This window comes from Echeneis naucrates, chromosome 2, assembly GCF_900963305.1.
Source record: "Echeneis naucrates chromosome 2, fEcheNa1.1, whole genome shotgun sequence".
Taxonomy (NCBI): domain Eukaryota; kingdom Metazoa; phylum Chordata; class Actinopteri; order Carangiformes; family Echeneidae; genus Echeneis; species Echeneis naucrates.
Window position 1 is genome coordinate 12,190,436 of NC_042512.1, and position 22,832 is coordinate 12,213,267.

General features: G+C 43.1%; 2 protein-coding genes across 2 annotated transcripts; one reads left to right on the plus strand and one right to left on the minus strand.

Annotated features, from left to right (window-relative positions):
• The first annotated feature begins 3,423 nt into the window (after positions 1-3,423).
• On the plus strand, positions 3,424-16,095 carry LOC115052921 (sodium-driven chloride bicarbonate exchanger-like). The gene is made up of 20 exons (XM_029517401.1): positions 3,424-3,612; positions 5,541-5,629; positions 5,884-6,041; positions 6,133-6,220; positions 7,093-7,239; positions 7,800-7,900; positions 9,233-9,407; positions 9,874-10,007; positions 10,106-10,351; positions 10,982-11,087; positions 11,857-12,018; positions 12,483-12,596; positions 12,871-13,032; positions 13,122-13,373; positions 13,873-13,941; positions 14,027-14,200; positions 14,275-14,397; positions 14,486-14,559; positions 15,664-15,777; positions 16,076-16,095. The coding sequence occupies exons 1-20, from the start codon at positions 3,426-3,428 to the stop codon at positions 16,086-16,088; spliced, it is 2,688 nt and encodes an 895-aa protein (XP_029373261.1). The 5' UTR covers positions 3,424-3,425; the 3' UTR covers positions 16,089-16,095.
• Positions 16,096-19,967: 3,872 nt separating this feature from the next.
• Positions 19,968-21,818, minus strand: LOC115055243 (glucagon-1-like). Its single transcript, XM_029520907.1, has 5 exons — positions 21,721-21,818; positions 21,254-21,409; positions 20,692-20,808; positions 20,083-20,226; positions 19,968-19,992 (listed from the first exon to the last, which is right to left on the minus strand). The coding sequence occupies exons 1-5, from the start codon at positions 21,816-21,818 to the stop codon at positions 19,968-19,970; spliced, it is 540 nt and encodes a 179-aa protein (XP_029376767.1).
• Between the last annotated feature and the right edge of the window lie 1,014 nt (positions 21,819-22,832).

Sequence of the window (22,832 nt, forward strand, 5' to 3'; positions counted from 1 at the left end):
CAGATAAATTACAGTTAAATTAGATTTTTAACTTGGCTTCAAACCAATTACTCAACCCTGCTTTATGGTCTATTTTTCTCAAGATAGGACCATAATTTAAAAAATGAACATCATGTTGAAGAAGGGGACTTGACACTAACTTCTGATCTAATAAATAAAGCGAGTTAGGCCATTTTCAGACAAACATCAATAGTCTGGCTTCTTGTGCAGCAGTTGTACAGCCAGAGATGGTTGTAGCTTTTCTATATGACCACGTAAAGCCATCCATACACGAAGGCCCACACTAGTTCCCAAGGATATAGGACACCATAACTGAGCACGTCACACACCGCTGTGCTTGGATGGACCGAGAGCCACTGATGAAAAGAGAAAAGACACTCTCTGACATTAGCGGTAGTTCAGGCCTGGAGGAGCAGAGCTATTTTTGTAGACTCCTCTGCTCACAAATCTTGACTCATGAACTTTAAAGCTCTACTGCTCCATCCGTATGCGGAGCTCTGCTGTCATACTGTTCACGTCTGCTGGAACTGTGAAATCTCTTAGTTGTGCAAAGTCAGTCTCTACTCTTTCCTCTACATTCAACATACATCATTTACTCTGTGATTTGCTTTGGGTGAAACAGAGCGAGCTTCACTCCAGCGCTGCTAATACACTTTGACATACAGTTAGAATCTCATTTACCTTTCTCACTTAACCTTTATCCCGGATTTCTTTTGGTGATGAGTGCTGAGTGTATCTGCCTCTTCAAATGCCGTCAAGTCGTTGCAGTCTAAAGTGATTCATGTTATGTCTGTGCATCCCTTAAATCTGATTAGCGTGCTGCAATGTGACTAGTCATGTCTTCAACCAAGCGAAAATAATTGAAGCCATTCATTTGGGATATTTCTCTGACTAAATACAGTTGGGGGGAAAAAAGGTATACAGCTATTTCATATGGCGACTCTGACAAAGCTAAACAGAATAAGTTAGTGTATGAAGGCAGACGGGCTTAAGGGATTCTTTCAGCCATGATTTTATTTACAGTCACAGGACGCTCTATATATTATCAGCCACGTTTGCTGAGAAGATCGGGAAGTTTTAATGTTCACACAGAGAGAAAATCAGTGGCAGAAACGGCTGTAAAGCTCGCCGAGGGAAGCTGACGTGCGCGTCTTCACATTTTAGTCAACTCATAAACTCTCTCATCAGGATTTTGATGGTTAGACCGTAAAACAACACTATTTTATGAGCCTGGAACAGAAAAAGGATGATGAAATGTGAGATGTGCGCGCAGGCAGAAAATCTAATATGAGCAACGATCACTTTGTAATATTTCATTGTGTCTTCAAAAATATAAAAACAGGAAATATCAGCCAAGCTTTCCGCTGCTAATTGATCCTTCAGTAAGCATCAAATGTCCCAGGGCAAAGATCCATTGGGTGTCACATTATGGTCGACACTGTGGCGACTCATATGGTTTAAGAGGCAGATAAAGAGAGCAGGGAGTCCAAAAGTCTTGTCCGTGTCCGGACACTAAGCCAAAGGCCGGGGGGAAGGAAGCAGTGGTCAGGCAGCACGGCCGCAATATAACAGGAGAAAGTCAACTCGGATTAGCATCACAGAGACGCACACAAACAGCAGAGAAATATTCATGTGCTTTCCGAATCCCAGTCTAATTAGTTTTCCTCTTTATTCAAATTAAGCTAATTACAAGTTGTCCAATTTCAAAATAAATTTCAGCTACCCTAAGTGAACGAGTGCCACTTCTAGTTGCACGCCTCGAGAAAATGTCTTCAAATGATCTGCACTATAAATAAAGACTGCAATGAATGTTTTTTTTTTGTTTTGTTTTTTTTTCTTCTGCTTGTAGTTCCAAGTTGTATCATGGCAATTCAGTGTTAATGTCTCAATAGTGCTTTTTGCTAACATTGAGGGTTATTGCAAAAAAAAAATGTAGTCTGCATTTGCCTCCTCTGTGTTACCTCCAGGTCATCGCACTCTCTACATCGGGGTTCATGTACCCCTGGGCAGGAGGTCACACCGACGCCACCGTCACCATGGACACAGACACAGGAAGAGGTCCAAGGAGAGGGACTCTACCACTGACGATGGACGAGAATCCCCCTCACACAGTAGGTGTTGGATGGCCTGGCGTAAACTGTCGTTTCGATAATAAATGAAAAAACACATTTTTATGCAAGAACTCGCTCAAAAACCAGTTTCACTAATCAATTCCTGCAATTCCTATATTTCCTCTTTTCGCCCTTCCAATTTCCTGATCGATCTCTGTTATCCCGGCGTCCCATTGGCTGCAGCAGACACACCAGCTCAGAGGGTTCAGTTCCTCCTGGGGACGGAGGATGGCGATGAGGAACACATCCCGCACGCCCTGTTCACCGAGCTGGATGAAATCTGTCTCAGGGAGGGCGAGGACGCCGAATGGAAAGAGACAGCCAGGTACGCCGCTGCAGTCGGCCAGCTGTGGCCTTGTTCCTCTCTTCCACCTGAGACTTGGATTCTGTTTTTGACTAGCTTTTATCCTGAGACTGTTAGGATGACTCCACATCCATCAGGGTTTGACCTTCATCATCTTTTTTTTTTTTTTCCCCCCGTGCAGGTGGCTTAAGTTTGAGGAGGATGTTGAGGATGGCGGCGAACGATGGAGTAAACCATACGTAGCCACTCTGTCTCTGCACAGTCTGTTCGAGCTCCGCAGCTGCATCATGAATGGAACTGTGATGCTGGACATGAGGGCAAACTCGCTGGAGGAGATTGCAGGTAAACACTCAGTAGTTAAATGATGGAAGCTGATTTTAGCGTATCGAATTCCAAACAGCAGACGTGAAGCAGAAACAAAGAGATTGTCGATCACAAGACAACTAAATATTTATTCCCGCATCCCAGTGAAACTAATCTTAATCTTATTTATATCACCTTATCCTTTCAAGAGGTCTCTTTAGGAGTTCTTCATAGTTTTTTTTAATAATTGTGCATATTTGAAAAGCACTTTGGTCTTTGTTGTGTGCACCCGGAGGAAACCCCCCCAGGCCCGGGAATTGAACCCACAACTTTCTGATTGTCTGATTGTAGGGTCCCAGATAAATTTTGACGTATAAAATGTCACAGCTTTGAAGCAACATGGGCCAGGAAGGCTACTATGTCCAGAAATTTTGCCGTCCAACAATCTAAAATACTTCTCGCTTTCATTTGACTGGGTTTAGGAAGGAATTAGAGAACTGTGCTTGGGTTTTTGAGGGCAGCAAACCTTAACCTGGTTTGGTGCAATTAAATCAGCAGCAGTGGGTAATTTTTTTTTTTTTTTTTTTTTTTTTCTTTCTCTCACAATAATCAGCTTAGCGTTGCAGGCTGCCACACAAAAACACACACTATCTAAAGAGCAATGCCAAAAAGCCACATCTGTGTGTTTCTCTTTTTACTCCCCAGACATGGTGCTGGATCAGCACGAAGTGTCGGGCCCTGTGGGCCAGGATGCCAGGAGGAGGATCCGTGAGGCTCTGCTCAAACAGCACCACCACCAAAATCACAAGAAACTGGCCAATCGCATCCCCATTGTACGCTCCTTCGCTGATATTGGCAAGAAGCAGTCTGAGCCTCATTCCATGGACAAGAATGGTAAATTTCCAAATTTATTTCCTTTTCCTTGGTGACTATAAATGTTGTTGTCTGCTGTTTTTACTGCTGTTTGATCTCATTTTCTCTTGTTTGTGTCTCTCCATGTTTGTGTATGTTTGTTCTTGTCTGCTGTATTTTGCATGTGTGTGTGTGTGTGTGTGTGTGTGTGTGTGTGTGTGTGTGTGTGTCTGTGTGTATGCGCATGTGTCTTTCACTTAACACTTAACTTTCACTTAAGTAAATGGCATTGATTATCGAACCATAAAATCTCACAAATATTTGCCTGAAAAAGCACTACCCGAGAGTCCTTTGCACAAAAAAGCATTTTGGCCACAGCGTGTATGTTGCATTTCATGTCCATCTATCCCTCCATCGCCTTTAAGCTCCTCCAGGAGCCACGGCAACACGACCCCAGACATACCCTTTGGCAAAACCAAGAGCAAACGTCTTAGTGTCCTTCAGGCAGTTGCACAAGGCTACTCTCCCATCGCACAGGACGAGCGGGAGATTTTCCCAGGCAACCAGGACGCCTCAGATTATGCTAAACACTATGATCTAGAGATAGTGCTTGTGATAGTATATAAAGGAGGACATTTAAGAGAAAAGCATCATCATGAGAGGTGAGACTCTCCCTCTCGCTGCTCTATTTTTGACAATTAAAAATGAGGGAATAAAAAGAAAACTATAATATTAAGTCCAAAACTTCCTTTTGGACTTCAAGCATCTTAGAAAAATGGAAGTTGGAGCGATTCATGCGGGATTATTTATGTGTGTGTGGCCCAGGAGGGCGGCGTGCAGTAATTTTATGATGATGCTCTTCGCTTCAATGTCTTTGACTAAAAACCACAGGGAATTCGAGACTAATAATGGAAACTGCTCACTATCAATTAACCTCATAAAACAATACATAATCTCCACTTTGGGGATTTAAAGGAATACTTCATCAGTTCCAGAAATACTCTAATTTGTGTCCCTGTAGAGCACTCAATCTAAAGATTGAGCCCACTCAATTTTAGTTTTCATTTCTGTTTTCGTTTTACAATTCTGCTTTAAATTTGAAAACTTAATGGTTGCTTTGAAGTGTGGATGGGCAAAAACTGAGACCTTTGGAAACAATGATGTCGACCCTCCAGGATCAGTTAGCTTTGACCAGCCTCGAATATCAGGGGTGAAAGCACCATGAGCCATCACTGACCTTGTTCTCTTTGCTAGCAGCTGTTGTGGAGTTGCACTCTGAATTTTAACACAGCAGCTGCCTCTGCTGCTCTTTATTCATGTTTGTTTTTGTTTTTTGTTTTTTTTCCCTGCTGATAATTAAGTGCAGAGGAAATAATCTGCTTCCTACTGACAGTTGCAGTGTATGTGAACATCATTTAAGTCTCAGGAAAGTAAATTGCCATATTTCCTGAAATGTCAGACTATTTCTTTAAAGGTAGCCATATCTCACTCCCTGAGCTTTTCCCCCAGGTGCTCGGATTTGGTCAAACAGCTGAAGCTGGTGTATTTGCATCTTGATGAAGTGTTTTAAACTAAACTACTAAAGGATGCAACCTTTGACTTTTTTTCCAGCAGAAACTACCTGAGGTGAAAGCACCATGATTCAAATTGTGTCTATTTCTAATTAAAGTTAAAGATTGCATCTCATTTAGTTTCCTGGATTTGATCTGGAGAGCCTTAGAGTAAGATTTAGACAAAATCCCTGCTGCACGAGTGATCTTTCAGCAGATGAATATTAAACTAACGCTCTCTGAAAAAAGGTCCAATTTTGTATCTTTTGTGACTCTGACAACAAAAGTCCACTGTTGTATCACATTTTTAAGAGAATGTAACTTGAGCCTGTACTCGCTCACTGGAGACCTTTTGTCTTTGTGTGGGAAAGTTGTATTGTGAAATTGACGTGCTGTTGGTTTTCCCGCTCTGCCTGACAGGACAAACAGTCTCACCTCAGTCCCAGCCGGCCAACCACGAGGGCAAACAGGACGTCAGCCGAGAAAACAGCGCTGTCGACTTCAGCAAGGTGAGAAGCCAGACCCGCCGCTGCTCCGACTGTTTATCTACTGACACTGATAACTTGTAACTAATATTTATCCAAGATTGGGTTACGTGTGAAATGATCGACATAAGCTTCTTGCCCTGGGAAACTGACTGGAATTAATAGGACTGAAGCTTATTTTCTTTTCGTGCACGAACCACCAGAGTCAGATCTCGACATTACTCAGAATTTTTAGCTGATTTTTTTTTTACTTCCAAGTTGTTCTTTCTGGCTCACAGATTGACCTCCACTTCATGAAGAAAATCCCACCTGGAGCTGAGGCATCCAACGTCCTCGTGGGGGAACTGGAATTCTTGGACCGCCCTGTGGTGGCCTTTGTCCGTCTGGCTCCGGCTGTGCTGCTCAACGGCCTGGCTGAGGTCCCCATCACCACCAGGTAACCTACAAAACCCAGAAAAGACTCATCTCTCTCAGAATTCTTCCCCCAGTGCTTCATTACAAAATAACATCACGTCTTCTGTGTTCAGGTTCCTTTTCATCCTGCTCGGTCCTCTGGGTAAAGGTCCGCAGTATCATGAAATCGGCCGTTCTATTGCTACCTTGATGACGGATGAGGTGAGCTTAGGGACATGAAGGAAGAAATTCAAACTTCCCAGCAGGAATGGACAAAGCATTCAAAACTTTTCCTTGAAGATATTCGATTGCATTGCTCCATTGCATGCCTGCCTCCATTGCATCAGCCTGCTTTTAATTCAAATATACTTAATGTCAGTGTTTGATAAACAACAAAGAATGATGCAGGTAAATGTTTATTAGTTTATAATTTTGCCTCTCATTCATTTTATCACCCACTTCAATAAGAGCAAGACAATAATAATGTTTTATTTTCTTAAAATCCAAGATATATTTTTAACAGGAGGTTGAAAATACAAACTAGTTGCAATCCAAATGTGAAATTTACTATATTTGGCTTTATATTTAGATGTGGTAGTATCCTCTCAGTCCACATGTCCACCTGGTGATTCCAGGGTTGTTTTTCAGTAAAAGCCTGACCTTTGGAGATCAGCAGAGTATGATGTGAAATTGTGACAGGATTTCCCACAGTGCAGCTATGAGCTAATATTACTGTCCAGCATCAGAGCCAGATGCTGTCTCTTTTCATTGGCAACTGTCCTCAGGGATCTATGAAAATAGAACCCTATGAATGTCTGCCTGCTTCATCATATACGGAAATGAGTATAATAATCATTCCATCCAAATGAACTTTTTCCTAATAGAAAGAAAGAAACAGACAAATGTCAAATGAAAAATGAAAGAGCCTCGTTTGTCTGTAGATTCACATGGCATGATAACGCTCTGAATAATCCTTTCCTAGTTAAAGCCTGTGTCATTCTGGCACATGAGCTTCCAACTGTAAATCCACGAGAATACACTCTGGGACACAGCAATGTCTACATGTGTCGTCATCATCATCATCTCCTCCACAGATTTTCCATGATGTTGCTTACAAAGCCAAAGACAGGAACGACCTGGTGGCAGGCATCGATGAGTTTCTGGACCAGGTGACGGTGTTGCCACCTGGGGAGTGGGACCCCTCCATCAGAATAGAGCCTCCTAAAAATGTGCCCTCTCAGGTGTGTCTCTCTTTCACACAATAATGTTAAAAAGGTAAGAACGAATCGACGACGCTAAAGTTGAGTTTCTATATCCCAATTCTGTCATAACACGCCTGTGAGTCCCCTCTGCTCAGAAATATTTAAACATCTGCATTCTCGTCTCTGCTTTAATGCCACTCCCCGGGGTTCTGCTCTCAATCCTCTCCAAAACATTAGCTGTTTTTCCTCCATTGGCTATGTTGGTGTTTTCTGAAAAGTGATCCGCCATCTTATCTGGGAGAGAAATTTTGTGTCAGGACAAAAAATAAATAAAATAAAAGGTTTGTGTGATTGCGGCATGCTGCTGAAGTACGAATTACAGCCTCTTCTAAAGGGCTGATTGTTTTCTGAGTAGACAAAGATATAGTAGATTTCAGGTAACCTGAGAAAGTGAATCCTTCAAAGTTGGACGGTGTTTGTCAATAAAAAACCCCCACTTTATTCAGTGTGAGACGTTTCAGTGAAACTGATGCTTGGTATTGTCCTTTTCGTGATGCACTGGAACAAACAGTATACTGACAACAACATTAACCGCACAGGAAAAGCGGAAGATTCCTCCTGTTCCCAATGGCGTGACAGATCTCGGCGAGCCAGAGGAACATGGAGGGCACGGCGGCCCTGAGCTCCAGCGCACTGGCAAGTAAGTGTTCGAGAGGCATAGCATAATTTGTGATGTACAGCTTTGAGCTCTCAAAGCACTACTTTGTCCCCGTCTTCCTGTCGCCTGTGAGCTCCCTGTCCCTGAACTATAAATTTAGCTCTCTTAAGAATCAGACTACCCTACTGGGCCATTATCATTCCTCACACTTCAACTCCACCAAGACCTGTTTGTTTGTGTGGCATTGAGTCTAAACTCAAAATGAATTAAAACTCAAAGTCTTCAATATTGCAAAAAAATGTTACATTATTTAACAACACTTTGCCAAGTGAGTATATTCACGCACAACTGATTCACATTCTTTATCACACACAGCCACTTATATCTGTTCTACGATGCTTTATTAACCTTCTCCACTTATCTGACAGCTAAAGTTGCTTATAATAATAATAATAATAATAACAACCCCTCTTAAAAATGAACTCTCCAGTTGTTTGAACTTGGGAAAGACTTCACACAACCAAGTCTAGAGAAAATACAAATGCATTTCAAGAATGAAAACTGGAAATGCGGCAAATAGAAAATGATTTTCGCGGTAATCTGCAGGGACAAAGAGCTAACAACATATATTGCTATCAACTACAAACCCCCGCAGGCTTCCATGGGATTTGTAGAGCACAGTTCATGACAAACAGCGGGTGCTGGCTGACTGGCTGAGCTGTGTGGTTTCATCGTGTGACGTGCTGCTGCCGAGATGCAGTATCCTGCAGTACAGGCTCACATCCCAGCTCAGACTGACCCAGTCCCAGCCATCAGCCCCCTCCCCCCACCAGCGCGCACATCCACACCCTCCCACTGCCAGTATCTCCCAGGACGTGGCATCTCCCGCCCACCGTTTCCATAGCAACCACTTCCAGCTAGTTCACCCTGGTCCAGGCTCGCTGCAGCAGGAGAGCCTGCACTCTGGCTGAGAGTCATACAAAGGAGGCATGAGTCGACAAACGCGCGCACGCACACACATTTGCAGTCAGCAGGGTGGGGTGGGGGTTTGTGGTTCACAGGTGTAACGTGGCAAACATACTGGTCAAAGGAGTCCTGTTCAAACATTTGTTCTGCAGCGAGGGGAGGCCAGTCTGAATCAATGCAGCAATAGACTGTGATGCACTGTTTAAGCACCAGTTTCACATTTTTGGAAAGTAGAAAATTGACTTGAATTCCCAGAGATGGATTTGAAGTAGTCTTCCGTTACAGCTTCAAACTGCAGCTTTTGCACACACAGGGGATTCAATGTTTGAATGACCGTTTCTCATGTGCCATTATGTCACTTCTTTTATATATTGTATATGTTTTGTTGACGTGTGTGTATCCCCACAGACTGTTTGGGGGGTTAGTCTTGGACATCAAGCGAAAGGCTCCCCACTACCTTTCCGACTACACAGATGCCATCAGCCTGCAGTGTCTGGCCTCTTTCCTTTTCCTCTACTGCGCCTGCATGTCACCTGTCATCACCTTTGGAGGACTGCTTGGGGAAGCCACGGAGGGACGAGTGGTAAGGAACACCAGACTCTGTCATCGCATCTAAATGATATGTCAGTTTGGCTGCTGTTGCAAAGTGAAGGACTTTATATTCACGAGAGTGGAAGTTTGAAGTCTTGACACAGTCAAAGATGATTTTTATTGGACAGTCCCAGCAGGCTGTGACTGAGAGCCCAAACTTTTTCCTCCAACCTTGAAACAAGTTGCTGATAGAAGGAAAACACAACCTCCTTTGAACGTCTGATGTTGCCCCACTTATTTCCACACTTTGTTTTCGCTGCGCCAGCTTTCGGAATTTAAATGTGAGTCTGTTGTTTGATCCACAAGAAAATATCTCAAAAACCACAAGATAGGTTGCTGAAAACTTTTCCAAAGACATCCAAAGACATTTCTGGTAGCCAGACACCATGTCCGAATGAACTCTGGTAATCTGCTATTTAAGTAAGATCAGGTGAGACCTCTGTTCTCTGTGTTTCCAGAGTGCGATTGAGTCCCTGTTTGGGGCTTCCATGACAGGGATAGCCTACTCTCTTTTTGCTGGTCAGCCTCTCACCATCCTGGGCAGCACGGGGCCAGTTCTTGTCTTTGAGAAAATCCTCTTCAAGTTCTGCAAGTGGGTTCATTTTTTTTTTTTTTTTTTTTTTTTGGCGGATGTATGTCCTTTCTGCTTGAGTAGAAGTGCCTTATCTAATTCAGTCCTGCCTCTCTCAGGGACTACGGCCTCTCCTACCTCTCCCTGAGGGCCTGTATCGGCCTGTGGACAGCCTTCTTCTGTCTGCTGCTGGTGGCCACTGATGCCAGCTCACTTGTCTGTTACATCACACGCTTCACTGAAGAAGCTTTTGCTGCACTGATATGCATCATCTTCATCTACGAGGCCCTGGAGAAGTTAATCCACCTGGGAGTGCATTACCCCATCAATAAAAACAACAACCCTCAAAAACTCACGCAGTACTCGTAAGTGCTTTTTTTGTAAGCTACTAGTGGTCTTTTTTTTGTTTGTTGTTTGTTTGTTGTTGCATACATACTGTAGTAAGATGAGTACATTTTACACACGCTCACTCAAGCGGTTTTCCGCATCATGAAACGACAGATGGTGGAGTTCTATGCTAGACCTGTCCTGTGGTAATGGATTTTGCTTTATGGTGAATAATCCCATGTTGAGAGCGTCTCAGGAGTGCCATGCGTTAGCCCACTGCATAGGTGGGCGAGTGGTTATGTCAAGCCAAGAGCTCCTCATGTCGTCTTCTATTCTAATGTAATGAACAGCAGGGGATGCTGACATTTAGTTTCATAAAATGCCAGGAGAATGAGTCATTTCATGTTGATGGATTCTCTCCATTCTCACCATTTTCAAGTTGTTTGGCTTGTAAAGTGTGAAAAATATGTCCAAACTACACAGTTTTGTTTTGTTTTTTTTTTCTTCCTACCACTTGTAAAAGAAAAATCCCAAAACAATTTAGATCAATATTAGATGGCTAGGAAATTCACAAAAATTATATATTGGGAGAATGAAATCTGCTATCCACCTTTTTGTTTTTTGTTTTTTTTTTTCCTCCTTCCTCCTCCTCTCTCCCCTCTCTGTAGGTGTGCATGTGTGGAGCCCAGGCACCCCAGCAATGAGACTCTGCTCTTCTGGGAGGAGAGGAACATCACGGCTTCACAGGTCAACTGGACCATGCTGGAGGTCAAGGTAAGGAACACTTGATATTGGCAGTTAAATGTGGCACAGAAGCATTGAAAATCTGGCTCAGTCAGAACTGGAGTATGTGGGCCACCTTTTACTAGGCCATAAGCTTAATTTTGCTATTTCTTTACTTCAAGTAAACCTAAGTAAGAGGATCTGGATTAGTACACTGTTATCATGTCCGTCAGTGCGATCCAGTACAGTAGAGAAGACAGATAACACTTCTAATTACAGCCGCTTACCCTGCAGTTAAACCACACAAACAAAATACCCCAGAAAGTAAGGGATATGTCCTCCGGTTTGGCACAGCGTTGTGTCTCATTTACCCCGCGCTTCCCTTTATCAAGAAGCGTCATAAGTCTAGGCGAGGATTAAGAACATGTGGGCAGGATTTCACAGGATTTAACTGTGCAGAATGAGCATGGCGATGTGGTGTGAATAGTGGATTCTCTCACTGTCAGGCTCCGATCAGTCATGCCAGCGGTGGCCTGTTGCATCCCTCCCACGTGCGCTCATCTCAGGCATCGGGGAAGCGTTAGCATTGTATGCAAATTGATGTATTAAACTGTGTAATTTAAATATCTCTGTCGTTGAGTGCTGAATTTGTCAGATTGCTGTTTTCAAACACTAATTCATCACCTACACCCGCCATCCTCCTCATCTCCACTGTCATTCCAATTACTACTATTGGCACCCTTTCCCTCCGCCTTCTTGTCACGCTCCTGACTATCATGATCATCACCATCATCATCGCCATGTCCTTTGATGCCAGTAGGAGTGCGAGATGTTTCACGGGGAATTTGAAGGGTCTGCCTGCGGTCCCCATGGCCCTTACATCCCCGACGTCCTCTTCTGGTGCGTGGTTCTCTTCTTCTCCACTGTCCTCATGTCCGCCTTCCTAAAGGAGTTCAAGACCAGCCGCTACTTCCCCACCAAAGTACGTGTCATCCTCACCAAACACTGCACAAACGCAGTCGTCCTTTTTTGAATCCATATAATCATTGTTCCTTTTAGAGCACTCACAGTTGCAGAGTCTAGGGTGCTGCTTGACACAGTTTTCAGGAAATAGCTGCAAAATTGACTCTGCCTCATTAATTATGCAGCTCTTCATTTACTTCCCATTGCCATGGGCCTGAAATCTCCCTGAAGTTGCCTGTGTGTAATTTTAGATTATACTGCCATCTACTGGTTGCTTTATGGCACTGCACCATCCCCACAGTCTGCGTGGCTGCTCTGTGTGAGAAATTTCTGTGATTTTATCATTGAGATGACTCTCATGTGCGTAATGTGTGGCGTGATGCTGCCCCCACTTATCTGCAGCATCCCAGCGCCACCGTGTGGTTGATGTGGTCAGGTTATAGTCCAATATTTAGATGCCACATGTCCCTTTCTTTCTTTCAGGTTCGGTCCATCATCAGTGACTTTGCCGTTTTCATCACCATCCTCACCATGGTTCTTGTGGATTACGCTCTGGGGATCCCTTCCCCTAAGTTACAGGTTCCCAGCAAATTCAAAGTAAGTCCAGAGGAGGGCCTGTAAAAACATGCTGTAAAATAATTTCATACAAAATGCCATAGATGTTAGGTCAAAAATGTATTTATTTATTGAGGTTTTTTTTGTTTTTACATGTCAAAATTGCAATATTGTAAAATAAAAATATACTTTTCCTGATTCCAGGATATGATAATAACACACTAGACCAGTAAGATTACAGGATTATTGCAAAACTCAGTCAAATTATATTCAGAGAATTTGCTTAATTTAACCACATTCTCATTTGGCCCCATAGCCAACCAGGGATGACCGTGGGTGGGTAATAAACCCAGTGGGACCCAACCCCTGGTGGACCACCATCATCACCTTCATCCCAGCTCTGCTCTGCACCATCCTCATTTTTATGGACCAGCAGATCACAGCCGTGATCATCAACCGAAAGGAGCACAAACTGAAGGTATTTCAAACCAACACGACGCAGAACCGTCCCTTCGGGGACCATTTAACAGTAGATTTATGATATCCAAATTCATCTGGCCCCTGCAGAAAGGCTGTGGCTACCACCTGGACCTGTTTGTGGTCGGGGTGATGCTGGGCTTGTGTTCAGTGATGGGCCTGCCGTGGTTCGTGGCAGCAACCGTGCTCTCCATCTCCCACGTGAACAGCCTGAAGCTGGAGTCAGAGTGTTCGGCCCCTGGAGAGCAGCCCAAGTTCCTGGGCATCCGAGAGCAGCGCTTCACTGGCCTCATGATCTTCACCCTGATGGGCTGCTCCGTCTTCATGACGTCTGTGCTGAAGGTCAGGACAAAAACACATGATAAACATGAGTTAAAGTGCAGGAAAGGATGAGGTTGTCTTTTTTTTGGGTTTTTGGAGAAATGTTGTAAACCTCTGCCCGTATATTACCGGTGGTGGTGGTGTTTTTCATAATTAAAAAAATAATAATTAAGTATTTTTGTGGCAGTTCTTTGTGTACGAAGAGAGAAAGGCGGGAAATTTGAAAACATAAGTTAAACGTGCAATTTTTGTAATATTTAATTTCACCACAAGAGGCCGAAGTGCACCATGAACCGCATCACAAGAGGACTAAACCTGTACAGATTTCCTCCTATTAATGTGTGTTAGCAATAGCTGAAAAGATGAATAAAAAGCTGAGAATCAAGTGTGGTGGGGGGGGGGACATTTAATTCCACATAAATATTTTGTTGTCTGAACTTAAAGTGAGACTACTTTATTTTGGTCTAATGTTGGTATACATTTGAATTGTGACACTTTGAATTGAATGCTCTCTCTCCAGTTTATCCCCATGCCTGTGCTGTATGGGGTCTTTCTGTACATGGGGGCCTCCTCACTCAGAGGTATTCAGGTAAGTCCAGTTACTTTGGGCAGGTAGACGGAGGCATGAGATTCAGGTTGAATTCTTCACGGGACATCTGATTGTTTATGCGCAGTTCTTCGACCGACTGAAGCTGTTTGGCATGCCGACCAAACACCAGCCGGACTTCATCTACCTTCGCCATGTCCCTCTGAGGAAGGTCCACCTCTTCACCATCATCCAGCTCAGCTGCTTGGTCCTGCTGTGGATCATCAAGACCTCCAAGGCGGCCATCGTCTTTCCCATGATGGTAACCCGAGTGGCTGCCTGCGCTGCACATTTTGCACGTCATGCATGTGACTGTAACCGTGCTTGCTTCTGCAGGTCTTGGCCTTGGTGTTTATCCGAAAGCTGCTGGACTTCATTTTCACCAAGAGAGAACTGAGCTGGCTGGACGACCTGATGCCAGAGTGGAAGAAGAAGAAGCTGGAGGATGCGGCACAAGAGGTGCAGTAATAGAACAACGGATGACCAAAAGCCACCTAATAAGACTTTAATTTCAGTGTCTTAGTTTTTCTCTTTTCTCTTTCCTCAGGAGGAGCACAGTATTATTGCAGAGGAGGAAGGCATTGTACAAGTGCCACTGGAGGGGCACTATGGGGAAACTAAGTAAGGCTTTAATCACATTCTACAACTTGAGTTTCCTGTGGAAAGTCATTTTGAAGACAATGCAACTAGTGTGACATCTCAACAATAAGAGGAAAACGTAAAAAGAATTTGTGGCACTTTTTATGCGAGCATTTTCCAAAGAGACGCATTAGATCGGATTAGATGGTGACATCATCTGGATTGGAGAGCTGCACAGAGAGCAGCTCAAATCTAGTTCTTTAGGTCATCACGCAGGAAGCAGGAAACGGGAACAGATAATGCCTTAGCAGCTGTAGCCAATCTCATCCTATTCAGCATAAATATTAAAACACAGAGATACAGTTCAGCCCTGACTGATATGAAATTATAATATACAGCAAAAAAGTGTGTGTGTGTGTGTGTGTGTGCGCGCGCGCGCACAGGTCTTGTGTTAGAGAACTGCAGATGGGGAGTTGCCGGTTCTTGGTGTGGGTGTGGTGGACTAAGTACAGTATTTGTTGTACTATCTGACAGCAGCAGGGAGGAAAGACTTGTGGGATCTCCCTTTCACACACCGCGGTTACAGCAGCCTGTCACGGAGGAAGCTGCTCAGTGTCCCGCATTGGACAGGACATGCTCTCTGACAGGGACAATAGCTTAGCCATCATTCTCCTGTCACTCTCCCACCACCTCCACTGGGACAAGGAGGCATCCCAGAACAGCCCGTGTAGTCTCTGCTCCAGCAGATTCCACTCTTGAGAAATGACCGATGCCACCATAGATCTCAGTCCTCAAAAGTCCAGTTCTTGGATATTCCCAGCTGTAAGAAGTGTGTGTGTGTGTTTGTGTGTGTGTGTGTGTGTGTGTGTGTGTGTGTGTGTGTGTTGTATTTACAGGGCAAAGAAACGTGTAATTAGAAAACTAGACAATCATGCATCGTGTTTTTAAATAAATAATATGCATTTTGTTTTACTGGAAGTTCAAATCAAAAGTGGACTCAAAGGTGTATTTCTGTAATGAGGATTTCAGCTCTAGATGTGTTGGACAACAATACAACAATATTGAACTTGCGTGGTTTGTGGAAAGAAAAGCAGGAGCTCTGTCTTTAAAATTTGTGCAATTTATGTTTCTGCATTGTTTTTGAAGGAGTGATCCGGCCACGGTGAACATCACTGATGAGATGTCTAAAGGATCATTTGGGAATGTTTGGAAGAGCGTCAGCCCTGCTGAGAGCACTAAAAAGGAACAAAGTGCTAAAAGGTAGGTGTTCTTTACATCATCTCCAGATAAGGAGTAAAACATCAGGCAGATTCTTCATCCGAAGTGTTCATTTTCGAAGTTGAAAGTACGATTTCAAGGCAAAGTTTTTCGTCTCGGGTGTTATATCAACGCGAGGCAGGTGATTATTAGTGAAAAGCTCTGGCGTATTTATTTTCCCAGGACTCTGAGGAGTCGGCGTGTTTAGATGAAAGGCTTTCTGGAAGAGCAGTGCTGCCCTCGCACATTTCCCCACCGAGTAGACTAACATTTCAATCTCTCATTTCATTCCACCCCAAAGCTCCCCGTCCTAACCTTTCTGAAGCTGATATCCCAAAGGTAGGTGGTTCCCGGTCCCTGCCAGCATGTCTTGCGTGTTTACAGCTGATTTTTTTTTGCATGATGAAAAGGGCGCTGTCCTCATTGAGATCAATGAATTGGTAATAAACGGACGTTGGTGGATTGACTCAGCATGGCCTCTGTGTGCATGTTACTTTAATGACACATTTTATGAAGTCAATTGCGGCATGTTGTGCATGTTGTAAAGTTAATGGCACTGTGTGATTCTCACCGAGAGCTCTGTTGTTACTGTTGCTGTTAGCACAGACCGCTGTTAAGCTTTATGGCTGCATGCTGTTCGAGCTGGATTGATTGACAGTTGGCCTGTTAGGTAACATGTATGCAGTCCGCGTTGAAAAATAAAATAAACGCATCTGCTTTTTTCAACATTCAACATTTTGTTTTGTCTTCCCCCTTTTTTTTTTTTTTTTTTTTTTTTTCTGTGCAGTTGTTCCAGCGGCGGTGAAAAGCGACACAAGCGGCGGAGGCATGAGAAGAGCTTGGACAGAGAGACAAGTTTGTGATGACACATACTGGCGGTGCCACTGTGCTGTCAAACAGTAGATCAAAAAACAAAAAAAATCTATACTGTGCCACACTCAACCACCTTTGTACTGTGCTACACTGTGTTTTCTTTTGTCATGTAAGTCTGTGTGCAAGTTGTGTAAAAACAAAGAAAAATTTGTTAGCAACGGTATTAACACAAGGAACGGAGACACATTCTTCTTTTTTTTCTATGTGTTTCAGTGTTTGGTGATACCAGCAACAGAGGGAAGGCAGAATTATATGACACTTACAGTAACTGCTGTGTCGATGGGCCAACTACTTAAAAATTTTAAACAATTTTAAATCCACTTTATTTGTATTTTGTATGTTTTTATATTTATCTAGCAACAACTGCGAGTTGACCTTTTAAAAACCTGCCACAGGGAACTGCAAGTGTGTAGATTTTGTGTGCAGTATTTCATGTCACTGTCGACTCGATGGACCTCAAACTAAAGAGTAGATATTTGCCAATACTAGTCTATTTCAGTGGTATCTTAAAGAGTTGGCTGTATAGCGAATCTAGTACATTTTTTTGGAAAGTATTAAAGTATTAAGTACATTTTATATATTCTGTATATCTAAATGTTTTTGTGACAGTGATAGCTCATATCACTCCAGAGTCTTCTCCATTTGTATTTTACATATGAATGCCTCTCCCCCCAGTAACACATTTTCCCCCACCAGTTAAAGGAGAGGTGATCATTTTGGAAAGTATGCGTATCCCTTTCTTTTCAAGAGTTGACCTGACTTAGAAATTATGTTAAAAACCTGCACAATAACTCTTTTCTGATCTGAGAAATTATGGCATTTGTCCGCGTCACTAACATCAAACTAACCCAGGCCTGTCTCATAACCTTCCAATCTGGATTCAGCGCGGCCTCCAATCTGCTCTGGAAATCTAGAGCTGATGGGACATGATCACAACATCTTGTCTTGTAAAGGCAAAACTTTATTTAACAGAGGAAACTTCCAAAAGAACCTTAAGATTTCTTGACTAGGTGGATACTAAGTCATCTCTTCTAACTCGGGAAAAGAAAGCTAAATCAGTGTATTTTTGGAAATGTCAAACGATTCCTTTTACGAACGACATCTTTCCCGGAGAGCAGCTTCTTGGGAGACGACATTGCAAGCTAGCATGGCAGCATAGTTCGGGGACTTTCAGTACCTCTTTCTACTTTGGCCTTGGCTTTTAAAAGAAAACTATAAAATTCGCATATGCTCAACTTTGGTGACTGTACAGAAAGCCCATCTTCTCGTTTCCACCTGCATATTTCGTCATCTTGTCAGTAAGTGTCATCCATGGACATGTGCTCTCCTCTCCAAAATGACGCCTCGGTGTGTTAGCATCTGAAGCTCATTATTTTTAAAAATAAATAAATAAATAAATAAAAAATTCCAAACATATACCTGCATGCTGGTGAGACGGACCTGACAGTCTCGCTGCAGGATCATGGTTACTTCTACAGATGCAATAAAATCTTTTTTTTTTTTTCTGGGAAGGGCAACATGTAATAAATGGTAAAGAGTCTTAACAATGTATAATACATAGTATATTTTATTCATGTAAAATGTTACTAATATATTACTAACATGAAGTCAGTGTTGAAGGCAGGATTTTGTTGTAGATGTTCTTTTCCCATTGTCTAATTGATGGTTCTTAGTTGAGTAGAGAAACTAATAAAAGGGTCAAAATTATATCGATATCACATAATTTGACCACTTCTGTGTGGAATTCTGCCTTAAATTTGGTAGTGATAGCTGTACACTTTCTGTTTTAATAATTTAAGTCACCTGTATAGGCAACCATCAGTTCAGATCCGTTGTTGAATTGTGATTTGTTTCATGAGAACGAGAGCGAGAGACTGAGTGAGAGCATAAATAAAGATATTGAACCAAATCTGCTGAAATTATGCATTTATTTAATTATTTTTTTTTTTTTTCCTCAGACCTCAGAGGTCAACGGTTAAGCATCACGTGTGAGCTTTCTGTCCTTCCTGTGCTGCTGCATGTCCGTCATTGTACAGTTCTGTTTTGCCGCAGTGTTGTTGTGTATCTCTCTCCACCTTTTGACCTTAGGACCGCCGCACCTTCTGGCCTCACGGGAGGTGGAGAACAGAGACCGCCGTACTCTGAGGCCGATGCTCCTCTGTCCTCCGATGCCAGCATCCCTGACCCGAGATGACCAGAGAGCACGTAAAGACTGTTGCACTTCCTGTAACGTGCTGTTTTCCTATTCCTGATGTCAAGACGTAGGGGAGACAAAAAAAAAAAAAAATGAATGACTGCTAAGAGTCACTGTCATGTCATGAAAACCACTGTCATGCTTTTCAGATTACAACCCTGCTATCCTTTGGTGTGGGCTCTTGTTTATTTTATGTCAGACAAAATCGTGAAGGACCTCTCGTGGACTGGACGCTCCTGTGCAAAGACCCTTTTTAAAAAGGTAAAAAAAATAAAGTGAAAAAAGACTCCCACATTCTCCATTTCCTCGTGTCAGAATAGCGGTAACTACAGCAACCGTCTGTTTTAGGTTGTGTAACTGTTTTGGGTGCTGGACTGCACTTGCTCTGTCTGCGGGGATGTCAGTGCGTAGGGCTGAATGACTTGAGTTTAAGTAGATGGTGCGGACCCAGAAATCTCTGTGAGGGTAAGTCTGAGTGACTTGAACCAGCGTAGGCCGATCAGTAGTGGATTTACATGTGACCTTTAGGGCTGATTGAAGCACAGAAGGATTCATTGAGCCAGACCAGGAGCTGGGTGGAGGACTGACTGAGGTAAAACGTGATTTGTTTTTTTTTGGTTTTTTTTGTGTGTCTGTCTGTCATAAACATAAGCAGCGTGATGTTCAGATGTTACCACAACACAGGAAATTTCTTTTTTTCATTGTCTGGCTGGTAATTTCTGTGCTGTTTATTATCTCTGTATTGGAAAATGACACCGACGCCACAAATTCAATGAAAATCTTTATTTTGCAGAGTGGATTAGGAATATACTACACTACACGTGTCTTTTTTTCATTATCATTATTATTATTTGCCGTCCTGAGATTTCACTTTTTGTGTTCTTGTTTTCACCTAAAAAATATAGAAAATAATTTAAATTAGTAGAAAAAATATGCCCTGGATCTCATTTCTTCTCTCCTGTGCACTATATACACCACAGGAGAATGTGTTTGTATTACATACAGCTATGAAGTAAAAAAAATTTAAATATAGCATTGGCATTAGGACATGCAGAGCAGTATGGCTTCCATTTCCTCCTGTTTATGGCTTCATGTGCAGCACTCAGAGGGGCTTCACCGAGGAGACTCATTGGTCCACTTGTCTTTTCTGACTGCAAAGAAAGAAAATGATCATCACATTGAGCCTGATGGGTAAAAACAAACTTCAGGCATTGATCATCAGTCATGTGACTCTGTGTTACCTTTCCCCTGAAGGCTTGGAGGTCATGACCCAGAGTAAATATTCCTTGGCAGCCATGGAGTCAAGCACCTTGTTCACATCACTGGTGAAGCTTCCATCTACATGCCTCCTGCTCAGTGCTTCACCCCACCTGTCCTTCTCAGATCTGAGTATGTACACAGGCACACAATATAAACACTGCCCATTAACGCAGGCAGCAGGCCCGCGGTGTGGAAACCTCGTTGATTGCTGTTTGGGTGATTCGTGAATCCGTTATCCGCTGTCTTTTTTTTTTTTTTTTTTTTTTTTTTTTCGTGATTGTCGTCTCGGCTGTTGCGTGTCAGAATCAGTCATCACAGAGTGTAACACAACAATCAACGCAGTGCGAGAAGTTCAGGTGATTTATTTCAGCACAACCACAAGAAACATCAAGACACAAAGCAAAGAAAGGAGGGGGGAGGGGGGAAAAAAAAAAAAAAAAAGCTGACAACAAGAAGCAGTTGATTAGCTCTTTCCCTCTGAGGCCGTGTGTCACAGTGGAATCAGTTTCAGGCAGGCAGGTCATTAGGTGCTTTAGTTGTGAGGGGGGTATTGGAGGAGGAGGAAGCGGAAGGATGGAGGGAGGGCCTACTCTCTTTTGACTTGTCCAGACTTGAGCCTGGCGACAAAGTCTTTCATTGCCACGTCCTTGAGGTAGGAGCTCATGTCACTGGTGAAGGTCCCGTCTGCGTGGCGCTTCTCGGCAACACTGGAAACGCAGAATGACACACACGGGGTCAGGCGACGTGAATATTTTCTATTAGTTACGCTTTATGTTACTTTATACTTCTACTCCAGCAAATTTACAAAGCAAGTAAAGACTGTGATATATATGATAGGTGTCATTATGGTTCCAAAATGTAGGACTATCCAGCAGTTCCAAAAAAATAGGAGATTAGACAAAAGTTAGAATTTCACCAGCAGAGCTTTTATCTGTCAATCCCTCTGATTTATTTTGTCACCTTTTGGAGGGTGGAATAGCTAAAACAACCTCTATTATCACAAATAAACTGCTGCGCATGCACTGGCAATAAACAAATGTCTGCTGTGTCATAAAATATCAGTGACATTAGACATTTCACTGCAGAGTGGGTGGCTTTTCCACCACTGCTGCTTCTCCCCTTCAGTAATTAGACAACTCAGCGCACACTGACCCGCTCCTTTTGTTGTTCATCAGCCACCGCACAAAGTCCTGCGCCTTCCTGTCCTCCAGGTATTTGCTGTAGTCGTTTGAGAAAGTCCCCTCTGAGTGTCTCTTCATGTTCGGCAGCTCCCTCGGCTCCTCCGCTAACGTGTCATCTTCCTCAAAACTGCAGCACAGTTTCGTATGAATACCACACATGGCTGCATCTGTTCTCAAGGTTTCACACTATTGGTTGACATTCCCGATTCAACAGTTGCATGTATAATACAAAAAGAAACTTTTTTTTTTTTTTTAAGAATGAAAGTTTTTTTTTTTTCCAATTTGCTGCAATTTGTCCCTAAATGCTCTGTCTTTCCTGCAAATCCCCTTTCTTCCTTTTTGCCGTTCCTCACATTTGTCCGCAGTTTTCAGAGAGCCTCTAAAATCATCAGAGCCTCTGGAGAAACAGCCAGAAGTTCAGATGTGACATCTCTCTACCTTGAGCTGTCTTCGGCCTCGTGCAGAGGAACCTGCCAGCTGCTGTGGACGAAGCCGAGGACCAGGAGGATGCCAGCCAGGGAGTGGATGCTTCTCATGGTGATAGCCTGCACCACAGGACAGACCGTCACGCCACGCTTCACAAGGAAAGCACATATTGTACGAGAAAGCTGAAAGTCAGTGGCTCACCGTTTCTTCTCCTTCCTCTGTGCAGGTAGTTCCTCTGCTTGTTGCCGGTGCTTTGTATCTATCCTACTCTGTCCTCGCCTCCTGTGGGGTCTTTTATACCCCAAGAGGTGGAGGAGGAGGACGGGTCTGCTCAGGTGGACCAATTTTACCACTCCGCCAAATCCTTCCCTTTTACTCTCAACCCATTAGACACGGCCCCCGGCACATCGGCCCCAAAGTACAACCAGAGCATTTGTTCAAATGAAAGGAAAGGTGTCACTCATGCGTGATGCCAGCTCTACTTAGGTGTCAAGATCAAACAAGCGCATTTCATCCTGTTAAACAGAGAATATGGGCGACGTTTTAATGTGCTACTGTGTCATCAGGACGGAAAGTGAGATGTGTGCGGTCACATCTGGGACATGAGTCAGTATTTGTGGATTCTTTCCGATCAAATTTAAAAGGTGGGAAGTATTGACTTCTTTTTGCATCAGCGCAGCTATCTCTGGTTTACAAGGGCCATTGTGCAGCAAAGATTAAGACACTAAAAATAAACGTTCACCTGCTGATACTGCTCTGACGCGGAATCTTTACAGTGTCAAGGTTAAAGCGTACTGCCATTATGTGAACTATGAAGTCATTTCATCTTTTATTGAGTCAGTTAAACTTCCAAAATTAAATCATCCCCACCTCTAAGTTAGCCCCACTATTGATAGAGTTGTCTAACCAGTGGTTGTTGCGATTTTTCATTTTGAATCTTGGTCCTGAAAGAGTTGCTTTGCTCCCCCACATAATTCCTAACTACTGTCTTCAGACCTGTGTCATTCCTTTTTTTTTGTGCCAGTGACATCCAATGTGTGTATCCCTTTAATGTACAGCTGCATGTGATGTTTCAAATTACGAGACATTTTAATACCTAAATCTTTATTACTTTTATAAAACAA